At 41.1% G+C, this 17,345-nt stretch overlaps 1 protein-coding gene across 1 annotated transcript in view; it reads right to left on the bottom strand.

Moving 5' to 3' along the window:
* LOC102301431 (cytoplasmic phosphatidylinositol transfer protein 1) overlaps positions 1–17,345 on the bottom strand; it is a 56,844-nt gene that overhangs the window by 3,228 nt on the left and 36,271 nt on the right. Inside the window, exons 2-7 of the mRNA XM_005925474.3 lie at positions 14,046–14,194; positions 9,633–9,721; positions 8,258–8,265; positions 4,271–4,342; positions 2,415–2,510; positions 237–392 (exon numbers count right to left, since the gene is read on the bottom strand). Coding sequence (XP_005925536.1) covers positions 237–392; positions 2,415–2,510; positions 4,271–4,342; positions 8,258–8,265; positions 9,633–9,721; positions 14,046–14,194 — 570 coding nt within the window. The remainder of the gene's footprint in view (positions 1–236; positions 393–2,414; positions 2,511–4,270; positions 4,343–8,257; positions 8,266–9,632; positions 9,722–14,045; positions 14,195–17,345) is intronic.

The following is a 17,345-nucleotide window of genomic DNA, read 5'->3' as shown; positions in this document are numbered from 1 at the left end:
ACAAAGTTTAAATTCTGCAGCCAAGAAAAAGGGAGGTGGTGCTGCAAGGCAAGCTGTGGGATGCGAACAGGGCAGATATTGTTGAAGGTGATAATGGAACTGCTGATCTAGCTCACGGCCGTGTATCACATGTTTTCAGAGCAAAAGATAGGACGCCTCTGGCTCAGACGATGATATAAGCAGGCTGAAACTCATCTACAACGTGTCTCTTGCCCCCAAAAATGGTTTGTCCTGACCTTGTGTACAAACTGCTCCACACGGGTTTGCAGGCCCCAGACTTCAAATTTGACAGTGACCAGTTTGTAGGAGCACATGATGGGGTCCTGGGTGTCGAGCCATCCTTCCTGCAGAAGCCCTCGGTTCGTCTTCTTTGACTTAAAATACCGAAGGTCCTGCAAGGCCACAAGAAACCAGGTTCAGAAAAACAACTCATTTTTCCCCAGGAGTTAAATAAACACAAACAATCTTATGTCGATAATCCTCATAAAATTTACATAAGACCATAAGGAAAATTTGTTGAACTGTTTTCAAACCAATACTTCAAATTAAAACTATACTTCCTGCCATCTAATCTCTCTCACACACATCAATTTCCTCCTCTCTGCCCACAGGACAGGATCATCTGCTTTTATTTACGAGGCTAATGCAGGGTATAGCTAAGAAGCACAGTGGGAGTCTCAGAAACTTTACACGCATTAATCACTGCTCCCAGTGGACTAATTATGCTGTGATGCTCATTTGTCTTAGAGTCATGCATCTGAGTGTGACAGAGTGTCTCTATCCCTGCTGGGAAAGTACTTGTAGAGGAGGTGGAAGACGTCTGTTATATTCTGCTCCGTATAAAATGTTCCATCAAGTGTATTGAGAGACGGAAAGATGAGAAATGCTAATGACAGATTAATCGCTTTTAAGCGCATTTTTTAATAAGCAAATATCTCTCCAAAAGATGTTTTACTTCACTTACTTTTCCTCCTGGTTTTGCTGAACAAGTTTCATTAACTGTAGATTGTATTTCAAGAAGGTCTAAAAAGTGAAGCCAAAGTCAAAGTGCTTTAAATATGATTTCTTTCTGGTGACCAGCAGGGAGCAAATCCTCTGGCTGCAAGTAGTTTGGTTCTATATACTGCATCATATATGCTGCATCCAGTCAAATCACCAGCAGGTGTGAGGATCTCTATAAAAACAGAAGTTTTTGGTAGTTTGCATGTCTGGAGCATTGCCACAGTCTTGCCAGGAGTGGACGATGCAGCAAACTCACCCACGGCCAGCCTGTGCCATGCTCATACAAACGGCAAAAAACTCAAAAGCATTTGTCACTTTATGGTCTCAAATGTTATTTTAATACCTTCTTTCATACATCATGAGGTTTATTTTGAAAATTATGTTCACATTTGGAGTAAAATAGATTATTACACATACGTGACTAAGTTGTGACTGTGAACAGCATCTCCAGGCTTTAATAACAGCAGAACACAAACACAAAATAGGTGACATCCACCTTTTCTATACGAGCTATGGCTTGAACTAATATCAGTGGGGCAGAGAGGCTTTTTGTTGATTAAGATTACATCAAATTCCATTAAAATCAAGCATCTGACACTCATGCATGTGTTGAGCCGTATTGAGCCAAACGTGGTTTTAAAGATCCTTCATTTTTTTTGTATTTATTGATTTCTCAGTGTGATGTATGCTGGTTTTATTTAGTTAAAATACGTTTAGACACTACAATAACGTCTTTTTATCTTCAGCACTGGAAATTCTTCCTTGTCTTGTGGACGCTGGTTGCATGTGTTTGCATCATGAGCACCTGCTGTCAGACCTTTGACTTTTTTCTCCTTTGTTTTTAACCCCCGACATTTGACACAGTTCATCTGTTTTTAAAATAATATTTACATTAGACATCTGACTTCTGTGTTTAGCTCTGGACAGCATGTCTGTGCTATTCTTAGCTCTCAGTGGTTAAAAGCAGAGGATGACAGAGATCGGTGGGAGGTGCGTGTGTGAAAGTGAGGGTGTCAATAACAAAACTGCAGCGCTGTCATGACCCCTCTTGGTTATTAATAGCTCAGCTTTTTATGACCATCATGTCCTGATAGATGAGCGAACGCACGCGCATACAAATGTCAAATCTCCACAGCTAATGCCCATCACCTCCCCCACACATAAACATGCGTTTCCCTTCCTTCCATCGCCCAGAGGAGGCAGATGGCCAGCTGGTGGTCAAACACGAACTGGTGCTGGTGGAGAAAAGATAACACCCTATTTTGTTCCCTTCTCCTCACATCTCAGTTGTTGACTTCTCTCCTCCTCCCTCCTATTCACCCTTCTTTCCACTTCCTTCCGCAGTATCTGTGCCGTGGCTGCAAGTATTCATTCACTCCTCATCCTGAGGTCAGTGACGTCGCTCTCCTCACCTCCGACTCCTTGTAGTGGCGCTCGGGGATCTCATCGTAAGCAATGTCCAACAAACACACATCCATCTCCTCTTCTCTGGGCTCACTGCCAAAGATCTGAGGAACAGGGAACAGTTCAGTATGTGAGGACAGCTCAATCAGTGGCGTTGACAAATGCTGTGGGATGAAGTGCCGTCACTTGGTGGATTTATAAAGGCAGCTTCACGCATCACGTAAATGCTGGGAGTCATTTTAGTCACACATCATATTGCTGTACAGGAAAGCAGTGGTTGAAAGGGTTTACGTTTGACAAAAAGATAATTTCCTGAGCACGTCCCGTCCTTCTAGCTTTACCCTCAAACAATAGGCCAAACAAACTGTGAGTAGGAATGTGAGTCACACCAAGTGGTCAATGATTTCCTCCTGTGTGACTCACGGGACGCAGCAAAGCAATGTTGACTAGTTATCCGCTCCTTTCAGAGCAGTGAAAGCGCTCTTGAGTCATGGACATTAATTAAACTTCCTGCATTCTTTGAATCTTTTCCATGGGTATAGGGCCAGGAGCAAAGGGCAGGGAGTCAACTGCCAAGGTTATTACAAGAAATGAGGGAGGCTGGAATAAAGAGAGAATAGCGGTGACTGCACAAATGGTGGGACCAGTGGGGTGTTAACATGAGAGCGGAAAGACCCTTCTATTGAGTTTGCCTGCACCCACATTTGTTACAATCAGTTTCAAATGTGAGATTTTGACCATCTGTGAAACCATCGTGATGTTCCTGCAACTCTCATAATCCACCACTAGGTGGGGCCGCAGCCTTTTCCTTCTACTACATTGTGTATTCGAGTAATATTGTGCAACAGTCAGACTTGCCTCCACTGCCAATACCAAGTGTTGCTCTGAAGGTGAGGTGGAGATCAATTGAAGTGCTTTTACCTGGTTTGAAATACTCAACACAACCAGCAGGACCTTGTCAGGTTGATTTAATAAAAGACAATTACAGTCAATCTATTTTATAGCTATAGTTCTGTGCAAAAGTTTCTAACCAGCTCTTATTTCTTTATATTTTACTTTAAAGGAGCCAGACTTTCTTGTAATTTTTAAAAGTGGCCTTAAACATTAGTTCTGCAGATTGTCTGAAGGTTTTTTAATGTTGGTCTTAAGACAACAGGCTGCTTTTTCACTTGCTTTCAGTCTAGTCCGTCTACGTGACCATTTTCAGTGGATCATTTGAACCATTGTTGTTTCTACACACAACAAACAACTTAGCAAAGAACCAATTTTAAATTTTGTCTTTAGGGACTTTCTTACTAGTCTGTCTTGAAAAACACATTTTTCTGTGAATTAATTGTATGAAAAATGCCAAAGAAACTGAGGTTTGACAGGCATAAAATTGTATCTTTGCACCAACAAAGTGATTCCCAAAGAGCTGTTAACCAAAAACTTTTCTCGTTATAAAGATTCAGACTGTCCACCTATTGTTCAGATGTGTCTGGCAAAGTATCTATGAGAAATTATCATAATGACAGATTGAAAAAGATTGTGATTGTCCAAGATACAAATGAACGAAGACAAAAACATTCATGTTAACAGTCGCAATCACTGCCTGAAGAAATCAGAACAGCAGAATGACTGATAATCCTCCTGATGTCCTTGGCACACAATGATGCAATAACCCTCTGACAAAGAGAATTCATTATTTTTGATTTTGGGGAAAAGACAAGAAGCAACAAGATGAGGCAACAAAGCAGACAGCAAAGAGCACAAAAGGGCAAAGGTACATGAAAAGAGAGAACCTAAATTCTATCCTCTTTCTTTCAGATGCAGCTTTGTTCCTACGATTCACTTCCAACAGCACGGCACTCGGAGCTTTACTCACATTATCATTGTTCCCTTTGTTATCCTCATATTTGGTCTCAATGTGGATGGAAAACTTGGGCAGGAAGGAGCACTGAAGGGAGGGAAAAGTGAGAAATAAACAACGTGTGAGTTTCTCTGTTAATAACTGCATTGCTTAATGTTGTTTGTTCCAGCCCCTTTTTCAGAGATTTTTAACATTTTAAGCTTCATCGGTCTGCTAAAGTGACAACATCCTGTTGTTTAGGTCAATATGTGTGCATGTAGTCTTACAGTAGCTTACTCTTTAGCTTCGCTGCATTTTAGCTGCTGTGCTGAAAGCACAAGAAGCCGACACGCTCAGATGCCAGATCAGATTAATGGAGAGGACCGTGTGTCTGACAGGGGCTTATATCTTGGGTTTTATTACACAAAACCAAAGTAGTAATGGTTATTCTCTCACTCCGGAGATTTAAAACCACATCACACTTTAGTGTTTTCGTCCATTTTTACTGTCTTTAACCAAATTAAAGCTCAACACAATCATTATACAGTGTAGAAGGATGAATACTGGATACATGAAATGCAAAAGCCAGTGTTTGTGTTTATGCATGCCATCAATAAGTGATGCTACACATGGTATATTCACAGTGATGTGGAACGAGAGGCCTTATTGTAATTACTCAGCACAATTCAGTGGCCTTGTGAGTCTTAAAGAGAAACAAGAAAACTGTCTCTGTGTTTCTGATACTGATGATGGTGACAGAGGATAAATGTCTACACACGTAAAGCAGCTCTAACATGGATTAGTAGGTTAACAAGACTAATTTGAACCTACATCGGTAACAACTGACCTGCTGTTTCAAGTCAAACTGGTCAATATTAAAAAGGTGTTTGTCATTTACAGATGAACAATGAAGATATTTCTTTAAAACCTAATTTGGTGCCAGAAATAAAAGTCCGAGACCATCACAGTGAGCAGTTTTTTGCTCCGTGCAGTCTGCCTTGTTGTTACAAGTGTGGTCCTGTAATAAGATGCCACCACTGCAACGAGTCAGCTGGTGAAATGTCTTCCATCTTAGATCGCAATCAGCTGTAAGTGATGCAAAAACCATGGCAACTCAGCCACGAATGACTGCAGAGCTCCGAACTTCCTGTCGCATTAACATCAGCACCAAAACTGTGCACTGCTGGCTTCGTGGTATGGGTTTCCATATGGGAGAGGAGCTCCTGTAGGAGTAATGTGTTGTACTCTGCAGTCAGAGTAAGAGGTAACGATGTGACATGCATCCAAAAATCACAGTAGCTGCTGCCACAACGCTCATATTCTTAAGGCTGTTAACTCAAGAAAAGTTTCACAGTTTCACATGAGCTGGCGTGACCTCCCTGAAACATCCAGATGCTGCAGAGGCAGTTGCATAATCTCAGCGAAGCTAAAGAAACGGCCTGCTGCTGATTTTATATGTGGTTCACTGATGCATTCCTGCTGCTTCGCACACAGAGAAGCCGTGTGCGTGCGTGCATATGTGCATGTGTGTGTCTGGGCGGGCATGTCTTAGGGCATGTCTTCTTAATGTCCCGGTGCAAATCATTAGTGCTTTTTGTTGGCAACAGTCAATTAAACATTCAAACAGCTGAGAGCTGTGGGGTTTCTGTTAATGTCTTTAATGAAAAGTTCCCCTGATTAGCTCATATTGACAAACAGGCTGGAGCAGCAGGGGTGCGGCTGTTGTTGAAGCAGGGAGCTGGATGCGAATCTGAAACTCTAACAAGTATGTTTGATACTCTCATGTGCTTGGAAGTATTGAATAAAACAATTCAATTCAGATATGCGTGTCTGGGCTCAATCTTAGGGACAGACTGAGGAGCTAATTTATCCAAAAGCAACTTGGATGATTTTTTTTCAGGATTTGTCCTGAGCTTCTCCCTGTGGAGATATTCCACGTCTACCTAACTGGAAGCTAACTTCAGAACAGATCTCTGCACGCTGGAGGGATTACACTCCTTCCACAGGGATGCCTCGACATCTGTGTTACCCTTCACTGCTTTGTGCCATCAGCTGCCAGCAGCGAATGATGACTATTGCTGACTCGCAGGTTCACTTTTAAAGCGACAGTTGAGATGATATTCATAATCTTAATTTCCATTTTTATCCCATTACTTGGGTGTAAATTAACCGTGATGTTTTTGTGTTATTCTCATTTTCCGAAATTATCCGCAGCAAAAAAATCCCCAACGTCAAAAAGAGAAAGAGAGGTGAAAAAAACAGATGGTAATAATAAAAGAGAATAAACTTTAATCGAGGTATCAGATCACACTGGGGATCGGACGTGAAATTACATTTGTTTCAGATATGCATGGTGGTTTTGTTAAAGACTTCACTTTCTGTGAGCACAATCTGATGAAAAAAAGGACAGAATGATAAGATGGGCACATTTCCCTTTCTCTTTTATTCTTGCATATATTCTTATATTCGTATATACCTGCAATCACAACATGTTATTCATGGCAGTCATGATAACTAAAAACTAGATTTGTGTGACTGAAGAGGTTAAACTACTTAAACAAACATAATGCTTCAAATTGAACTGAGCTGTATGGTGTAGTGCCACTTGTTCTGGGTCCTGGGTCTTTAAATCTGAGGTTTTTTGGTTCTTAAGTTTAATGTTTGTTGTCATATTTGATTTTCATGTTCCTTTTTAGCTTCAGCTTTGGCTCTTTGTTCCTATTTTGATTTCATAGCAGACTCTTCATGTTGAGTTTAAGTGCATTATGGTGTTGTGCAAAGTTAGTCACTACACGTTTTTATTTTGGTAATCTTTTCTCTTTCTGTCTTGTTTCTAATTTTACTTCCTCCTGTCTCATTATCCTTGATTAGTTTCACCTGTCTGTGCCCTATCCCCCTGATTAACATTAGTGTATAATCACCTTTTACAAATAATGCTGTCTCCCCCTCAGTCTGTATCTCAGTGTCTGTCCTGTTCCAAGCTTAAGCTGGATTCATTTCACTTTGTTTTCTTTGTACGCTATAAAGTAGTCCAAAAGTATTTACTCACCCATCCAAATTATTAAATTCGATCCCTTTCATCAGCACAGTTGCATAAAATTAAACACCTAGGCATGCAGACTGCCTCTACAAACATTTGTGAAAGAATGGGTCACTCTCTGTGAGTTCCAGCATGGTACAGTGATAGGATGCCACCTGTACAATAAGTCCGGTCATGAAATTTTCTCACTACTAAATATTCCACAGTCAACTGTTAGTGGTATTATAAGACAGTGAAAGTGATTAGGTAGCAACAGCAAATTAGCCTCGAAGTAGTAGCTCATGTGAAATCACAGAACAGGGTCAGCGGCTGCTGAGGCACGCAGTACACAGAGGTCGCTAACTTTCTGCAGAGTCAATCACGACAGACCTACAAACTTCATGTAGCTTTTTGATTAGCTAAAGAACAGCGCACAGAGAGCTTTATGGAATGGGTTTCCATGGATGAGCAGCAGCATCCAAGCTTTACATCACCAAGTGCACTGCAAAGCGACGGATGCTGTGGCGTAAAGCCCATCGCCACTGGACTCTAGAGCAGTGGAGACATGTTCTCTGTTTCTCTTGTTCCAGGAAGTAAAGCTGAGACACTTCCAGCTCAGCACCCACATTTCTGATATTTTCTAATATTAAAGTGAATATTTGCGCCCATGTATTTTGAGAACTCACAGGCAGGACTTGGGTTAATATGGACATTGCTTCATGCTGTAAATGCCCTGATGATTGTTACAACCAGTAAATATCAAATATCACAATAAAGTAAAGTATTACAACTGTCTTCTAGCAGTACATGCTGCTCAGCATGCACTGATGTCCTTGATACTGATAGTGTTGGGTGTTGTCAGAGATGTGCTCAACAAACATAAGCTTCTAACACTCACTCTTAAACTCTACAACACGAGATCTTCCAGGCAGCTGGTCGATCAAAGTGGTTTTGTGTGTGTATGAGTGTGTGTGTCTGCATGCAGGTACACCAAAACTACTCACCGTGTACTCTGACCATATCATCAGCAGAGGCCATCAGTATAATGGATGGGAATGGGAGTTTGAGGGGGGTGGGGAGGTGGGTGGGGGGACAAAGGCATGAAAGAGAATGAGAGAGATAAGACGAGAGGAGAGAAGAAAAAAATACTTCAGCTCACAATGAAAAAAAAGAACCATTAAGCCTCAGCTCAGTAGCACTTCATTTCCAGTAAAAGCACATGAGAGGAGCCCATTTCACTATGATATTGCCCCATTTTTAAAAATCTGTGTGACACTGATTGTTTTTGTCATGCACGGTCCTGCTGAGCGCATATTTAGTCTGTCATATAAACACACTGTACATACAAAAATCCCAAATGCAATATGATGTTTACTGGTTGCCATCTATCGGTATTTTTGTGACATTTAGAGCTGTTCTAGCTCTGCTATAATCTTTTTGAAAACCTTAATGCTATCGCTTTAATTTACACATTTGATAGAAAGCACATTGCAGCTAATATTTTTAAATAAATCAAAGAAAAACAATCTGACAGATAAATAGCGACACCTTGTTGGTGCCAAATTTATTGTGGAAATGTAAAAACGGAACGATGTTGTAGAAATTACCAGATGGTGAAAAACAACACTTGACAATGAAATAATTATTTTCCTAATGAAACAAACAGATTAACCCATCATTTCATTCTATATGTAGGTATTACATGTTTACATACTAAGAAACATGACAACCAAGTTTAAAATGAATCTTGTTTTGATGTGATCAAAGCGGTAAAGAAAAACGACACAGTTGTACACTCGTGTCTTTGACGCAGCTACGGCGGCACAAGGCAGCAGGTTACAAAAATCAAGATGTGCTTGACCTGCAAAAATGGCAACTAGCCAATCTGTTGTCAACTTTCTCATTTGCAAAGCTCTGTATAGCAGGTGTAAAATGGCCCTGACTCTTTACTCAGCTCAGCTGGACGTTGTGTTGGTGCCATTTCGAACAGGCCAACAGGAACGTTGCAGAGTGCCCTCTGGTGTGGTGGTATCTAATGTCATCACTCACAACATGGTTGAACGGTATTTCTCCCGCGTCTTCTTTACTTTTCAATTTTTCATTTATCAGCCCTACAAATAACAATACTGATATTGGTTTTAGCAAATATCGGCCAACATATCAGCCTAGCTCTAATGTTGTGGTGGAATTAAAGTGTGATTTTTATCATCCACACAACAGTGATGCTAATTATTGAGAACAAAAACAGGCAGATTACCACCTTTACGGCAGTGTTCATTCTAAATCTATTTGCTCTGGACAGAGTTGTGATCCTATATCATTGCACCAATTCTTCTAAATTCTTTTAGAGCACACTAAGGCGTATAATTAAAGCATTACCTGTGATAGTGTATGGGTAATAGTTCCAAGCCTTCTCTGTGACATAGAAGATCTTGGGGACCACTGCTCTGGCCCAACTGGGGAGCTTGCTGTCAAAGATAGACGAGTGGATAGGTTAGTAAAGTGAAGAAGAAGAAGAAAGAGAACAGCTTAAATAAATAGTTTGTGTGCAGCATGGTAGTTTCCTCTTAAAGTTTCTCCACTCTTCTTCTTTAGGCTATTATCTGGAACAGGCAACAAGAAGCATCCAGCTGTGTGGAGTCATAATGGAGGCTATACAGGGCAGCCATGATAGTCCCTTGGGGAAGTTGATTACACACTGTACCCTGCAGGGGAGTTTCACCAGCGTTCATTGTGATAGATATAGAAAAGGGCATGGAAGGCAAATAGAGGAAATACAGGGGGAGGGCTATTACTCAGCACAAATGGATTCTAAATGCTGACAGCCAAGTAGTTGAGCACCTCATTGGATGTCTAATCAAAAAAAAAAAAGAAGAAGAAAAAAAAGATTGCTGCGGAAAGGGAACATCAGGGCTTTGGTGAGCTGGAAGGAAATTGCCATGTCAGAAATCTGAGAAATACACAAATTTACCAGTGAATACCAGTGAATGGAGAAGATTGACTTTTGAGACTTTGACATTTGGAACAGTAAGTCCTGATTGCCAATAGATGCCGAGAGAAAAGAAGGGTTGCAGACAGTCATTACTGAGTGCCATCAGACAAAAATTCACTACAGCCCAAATCACATTTAGTCCAGATTTCTGCTCCCTGAAAAGCAGACAATCAAAGCGCAGCAAATAGCAGCATAATTGGACTCAAAGTCATCATTAAGTTGTACCTTTCAGAAAAATTCTCTCTTAACCACTGATTATTTAACTCTCACATCTCCAACTTCTTCTCTTTTTCTTTTTCTATGTCTGCTAGATGTAAGTGAATATGGAAATTGAGCTGGTTTGTCACTAAAGCCATTTTACACAAGAACTTTGGATCATTTCAGAAGAATAAGATCAGGATATTTTAAAAGTTGTCGTTTTTCACACTGGGCATGCAGCAGGAAACGCTCTGCTACTGGAGATACTCTGTTTTAGGAGAGGGAGCTGCCTAGATAGAGACAGCAGGAGGCAGGACACATGACGCCCACTCACCTGCAGGCAGGCAGAGCACTAAATTATTAGTGTTTGCAGAATGCAACATTATGCATACATTTTACAAAAGGTGCAGGCAGGTTAAAGCAACTGACTAATGTCCCGTGTGACTGTGCTGGACATTTGAGTTCTCACGTGCACCTCTATTAGATAAGTCCAATCAATGCTCAGGGCTGCAGTGTGTATCTGCAAATGGCTTAAGACTCTGTATAAACTATGGGAACATGAGGCAGACAGTTTCCTTCAGTCCCCTTCTAATAACCTGTCAAACAGCCAAGGGAATGTCCAGACACAGCAGACTAGCCACATGTCCTCACACTGCCTTATTTGCAAGCCACACATACACATACACACAGACACACAGACACACACACACACACACGCACAGAATGCAGCTATAACATACTAACAGGTGGTTTGTGGGTGGAGGGATGCAGGCTCCGCTCGGTGTCCGACAGCGACTGCTCAAATTATCCATCATTTACACTGACCTCATCTCTCTGTGCACACACACACACACACACACACACTATCACACTCGGCTAAACGCACACCACACTCTGCCCTCCTCTTCACTGAGTTTGTCAGTGACACTTTATATTTCCCAAAGGCCCACTTACTTGTCACTTCAGAGCACAAAAACTTCCACCTCAGCCTTCTTTGGTATTCTTCGCATGGATCGCTTTTTATCTCACAGTCTGACTTTTGGCAGTGAGCGGCTCAATTTTGTCTCACAGAATCTATCTTACCAGAATAAGACTATATGAAATAATAATAATAGAAAGTAACATCATTGCTTTACCTGCACAACAATTCAGTAAATTTTAATGGATTAATGGATAGACTCATTTAGACATCGAGTTTATGTAATAGATTGTTCCAGTTTAATCTCTTCAAATACTGCATTGTTAGTGCCTTTTGGAGCTTTTTCATGATTATAATCAGGGCTTAAGCGGACCGGAAGGATCTGTAACAGTGAAAAACTGTTTCACAGAATCACATCCAGTCTTGTAGAAAAGTAAGTACAATTGCCCCAAGGTCACGTATTTTCCCTGGTCATACTATCCTCTATACATTGTATTGTAGTGTGTTTATATTCTAGTTCATTGCTGTTTTTACTGCCTCTGTGTGTTTCCATGTGTAGTCTGTCTTATTGCTGTGTTTGTATTCCTTTCTGTCTCGCCAGTCATGCCCCTGTGTCTGTCTGGTCTCAGTATTCTGTTCTCTGGTTTGCTGGTTTGTCCTGTCAAGTTACCTACATGGTTTCTGTTTTATTTTGACAGTGTCTCTTCTTCTGTGCATGATGTTCGGTTTATCTTCCCCTGTCATGTCAGCCAGATTACAATTACTGTTTTTGGTTTTTGTTTAATTTGCCTTTTTGTCAGCAATAAAATAAATCTGTGATTTTGAGTTATGTCAGTCTACTGAGTCCTGCATCTGGGTCCACGTTCTTTTTGTCACACACCTGTTCACATGACGCAGTCAGCTAAACCTGTCTTACAGCAGGAAAATATTCCCAAGCAAAGCAGAAAATCTACAACAGAATAGTTGAAAAAAGAAAAAGACCCAAGGTACTGCAATGGCCCAGTCACATTACAGCCACAAACATGAATCAATTTTATTGGAATTCCACGTGAAAGACCAACACAAAGTGGTGTACACGTGAGAAGTGGAACGAAAATCATACATGATTCCAAACATTTTTTACAAATAAATAACTGAAAAGTGGGGTGTGCTTAATAATTCAGCCCCTGAGTCAATACTTTGTCGAACCACCGTTTGCTGCAATTCCAGCTGCCAGTCTTTTAGGGTCTGTCTCTACCAGCTTTGCACAGAGACTGAAATCTTTGCCCATTCTTCTTTGCAAAACAGCTCCAGCTCAGTCAGATTAGATGGACAGCGTCTGTGAACAGCAGTTTTCAGATCTTGTCACAGATTCTCGATTGGATTTAGATCTGGGCCATTCTAACACATGGATATGTTTTGTTTTAAACCATTCCATTGTTGCCCTGGCTTTATGTTTAGGGTCGTTGTCCTGCTGGAAGGTGAACCTCCGCCCCAGTCTCAAGTCTTTTGCAGACTTCAAGAGGTTTTCTTCCAAGAGTGCCCTGTATTTAGCTCCATCCATCTTCTCATGAACTCTGACCAGCTTCCCTGTCCCTGCGAAGAGAAGCACCCCCAGGGCATGATGCTGCCACCACCATATTTGACAGTGGGGATGGTGTGTTCAGAGAGATGCGCAGTGTTAGTTTTCCACCACACATAGCGTTTTGCATTTTGGCCAAAAAGTTCCATTTTGGTCTCATCTGACCAGAGCAGCTTCTTCCACATGTTTGCTGTGTCCCCCACATGGCTTGTGGCAAACTGCAAACAGGACTTCTTATGGTTTTCTGTTAACAATGTCTTTCTTCTTGCCACTCTTCCATAAAGGCCAACTTTGTGCAGTGCCCGACTAATAGTTGTCCAATAAAATTGATTCATGTTTGTGGCTGTAATGTGACAAAATGTGGAAAAGTTCAAGGGGGCCGAATACTTTTGCAAGCCACTGTAGCTGGCATTGCTTTTAGTTGAAAAAGCATTGAGAGGGCTTCTTTACAACCTCAACACACCCTTTGTCAGGCATTCATTTTAGATTTTAATTTCAGCAGAGCAGATCATTAGACACGTCACCAGTGGCTAATCGTGTGTTAACGAGCTGAAAGAATGAGTTCAGTGACAGCTATGCAGAGGCACATAAGTGAGCTTGTCTTTAACTTGTCAAATCACGTAACAACTAAGCAGCAGAAGCTCAATACATGGAAACTGCTTCAATGCTGAGAATTATTATTGTCAGAGAAAGTGCTAGACAGTCAGAGTAGCCTTTTATTATCCAAGAATGGGTACACATACAAGGAACTGGGCTTTATCTTTTTCTTCGCTCTACGCATTAACAGAATAGACAACACGGACAACAGCAATATGACACAGACAATAACTACATATATAGTGTATTTATATTTATTTGTAAAATGATGCTGAGTGCAAAGCCTTTGGAAAAATCTATGGAATAAATACAGGATAGATCATTGGTTACTATATATACAGTATATAAGCTATATTCTTTACATATATACATGGAATTTGACAGTATATATGTTAGTATATAGGTTTGTGCAAGTTAGAAGCCCTTATGAAAGTGATTTAGACGTTTGCTCAGTGGTTTATAGTCCAAATACTTTTTTATTTATTCGTTTTTTCAAGCCCACTGTAGGTGGGAAATTACACTCACTTGTTAAGGTAGATCCGTTTCTCTGTGAACTGGCCCGATCCGTGCTCTGGGTCCTCATAAGGCTCATTCTGCACCACCTCAACACCTTCTCCACGTTCACTCTGTTCATGACTGTGTTTGCTGATCATATACAGCTGGCCGATCCGGTACTGAAAAACAAAGGAGGACCAAGAAGAAAAAGGAGACTTTATCAAATATAGGGAGGCAATTAACATTTTACACATCTGAATCAGCATGCTGCTGCGGCCGAAGTTAACGGAAACAAAATCTTCTTGGTGAAAGTCCAGGAACTGACCCAATCGTCTGATTTTATGGAAGCCATAAAAATAAATGCGGGAGAGAAAATACCAGGATTACAGCACCTGCACGCTCCTGACACCTGGGGGCAGTCACCATAGCAAAAGAAAGCTGCTGGATTAGGAGCCGTCTGCAGCACAGTGATAAAGGCCTCGTGTCAGGTCAGGACCAAGTGGCACAACAATAGTAACAGTGGCAACAGACAGTTACACGAACCCATCCCATGGTCCCTTGTGACACATCAGTCAACACGCACAATCCTTCACTCATCACTCACTGACCCACTTGGGCCTGTGACAGTGTCACTTTCGGCCACCTTGACAGACTGGGTGGGGGTGGGGGGTTGTCACACGGCAACTATTTTCCATACATTTCGAAAACGACGAGCACAGGAGCGAGAATTTCTAACTGCTCATGGGACTATTTACGCGCTGGGGAAACTGATACTGCCCTGATGGTGACTTATGTCGCGCTGATGGAATGCCAAGGGCTCATGCAGGACTCTATACACACACACACACACACACACACACACACACACACACACACACACTGCTCCAACCAAGGATAGCTGTGTTAAGCTAATGGAAAATAGGATCGTCTGGGCTGTTGACTTGTGACTCTACATCCAGCCACATAAAGCAAGGAGTGGAGTGAAATGTGATAGTGTAGTGGAAAAAAAAACAGAGCTCATGTATATCAGTAAACTTCTTATATCACAATGCCAAATTTTTCCATCTGCTGACCATCAGAGGAGAGCAATGAGCTGTGACAGAGAATTCCCAGCTGAAATGTGGATGGCTGTGAGTTTCTGACAGCACAGCTGTTGGAGTCTGGCATAGTTTTTCCACTGCAATGACACAGTAACAGACCAGGCATAATAGATGTGGAACCTGTATTTAGTCGCACACAAACACACGAGCCTGCCCACATTTTGAGCTCTTCTTGCAGCTGATATGGTAATCAGCACATCAAAAGAGGCAAAGAATGAGCTGGTTCCAGTTTAAGAGATTTGAATATTTGTTGCTTCTTTTCATCATACGTGCGAGCTTATACTGCGGGATTTTGAATTGTTGCTTAGAGAAAAAAACAGTTGAGCTACTTGGACTTTGGATTTCATCAGACATTTGAGTTTCGCTGTCATGTTTTGCAGGACAAAGGGCATCAAGAGCAGGCAGAGTAACTGAAAATAAACCTTTTGCTCAAATGGATGTCAAAGTCCAAAAAACAGCCAAAAGTCCAGAGCACTAAACGGGGAGCGCACACAAGCGTGCTATTGTAGACAAGGAGTTGACAGGCGTATACAGTGAGATTTTACAGATATGTGAACGTTTACCATGTGACATTAACTTGACAGCCACTTTGTACGGGACAATCATGGTGACAATTTAAGATCAAGTGAAAAAGGTTCTGTTTACACAGGTTTAGACACAGATCCTTGACCATCTGGCAACCGCTGGTCGTAAGGGAAAAATAAAAGCTCACCAACATGTTGTAAGTGGTTGCTGGAGATGGATGAAGATTACCAGGAAAACTAATGCTAAAGCTCCAGTTACACAGGCCTAGAGACCAGTTAATGACCCCCATTTCCCTCTAGAAACCCACAGAGATAGATAGACTTTTATTATCATATAGTGGATATGCAAAAATTTCAAGGATAACCTGTCCCTAGTGAAAAATGTGTATTCCACATGAATTCCCAAGCGTATTTCACTCGCAGATTGCTGCAGTTGCCTGTAGTTTTCATGGAAGCGCCAGGCTTGTCCACAGAAACTGTCCAGCTATGCTGTCCAAGCTGTAGTGAAACAGTGAAAAAGTGCAACACAAACCATTTTACCTCCACAATTAAAATTGTGCATTTTAAAACATGGCTGCAGCGCCGAGGCACAACTTCTACTATGAATCCAAAGCTTCTCCTTTTCTGGAGAAATTTTTGTGTTGCATTTTTTTTTCCAGGAATTCAATATGTCCAGTTTCTCATAATGCCTCCTTTGTTTCCTCATCTGTGTTTGTCAATGTGTAATTTCCGGGTCCTAGTTACGGTCTGTTTATCCTCTTGTCTTCACCCGCTGTGCACTTTTCCGCTGACATCAAACAACTATTTTTGTAGATTTATTATCTTGACTCCTGCATCCTGTTTTGCGGTCCTCACGTTTAAGTAAGTCTGTCAAAATTTGCGCATAAAACAACAAGGAATAATGTGATTCATAAAAAAAGTGTCACTGGTTAAAGCTGGCTGCTTCGAGTAATGAACACACAGAGAGTTAAGTTCTTCATGGAGCTTTTTCCTTGTCTGTTATCTAATTGTTTCATCTGTACAGCCTGCTAGTGCTGAGCTCAGTGGAGCAGTCAGCAGCTGAAAGGACACATATTTTCCCCATGATTTAAAAAGAGACCAAACTTTTACATTTAGCAGTAATGTAACTGAACGTGTAAATAAGACATCATTAATGCAATATAACAGAATGCTGTGTTGTCTCTTTGTATTGTTTCAAATTCATTTAATGCAAGTTTAAACAACTGGATCAACAGATATATACTTAAGTATACTGCAGAAGTCTTTACTCACTCCTCACTTCTTTATATTTTGCTTCTAAGCAGTCAGACTTTCCTGTAATGTTTGATTAAGTGGTCCTGTACAGTAGTTTTCCAGGCTTTCTGAAAAGGTTTTTCTTTGGACACTGGATGCTTTTGCACTCATTTTAATTTAAAAACATGCCATCATATGCCGAACATATTTCATGACCAAATCAACCCATGATAACCAGTTTACAAAAGTGTGTTATTCATTTAAAATACAAAGAAAACCTGAGAGATTCTTTTGTCCAGTCTATGACATGAAATCCAGAATTCCGACACTGAGGCAGCTAAAGAAGGATAAAGGAGATTGTTGTACATATCAAAATATTCCTGTTGTAGCTGAAACATGAGAGATGGTTGAAGAGCTGACATAAATCTCCACGCTGGATGAAAAACATCAAGGCAGAGTGCCCACTCAAGAGG

This window comes from Haplochromis burtoni, unplaced genomic scaffold (assembly GCF_018398535.1).
Source record: "Haplochromis burtoni strain Fernald_Lab_line unplaced genomic scaffold, NCSU_Asbu1 Contig_81, whole genome shotgun sequence".
Taxonomy (NCBI): Eukaryota; Metazoa; Chordata; class Actinopteri; order Cichliformes; family Cichlidae; genus Haplochromis; species Haplochromis burtoni.
This window is presented reverse-complemented; position numbering and strand designations above follow the sequence as displayed.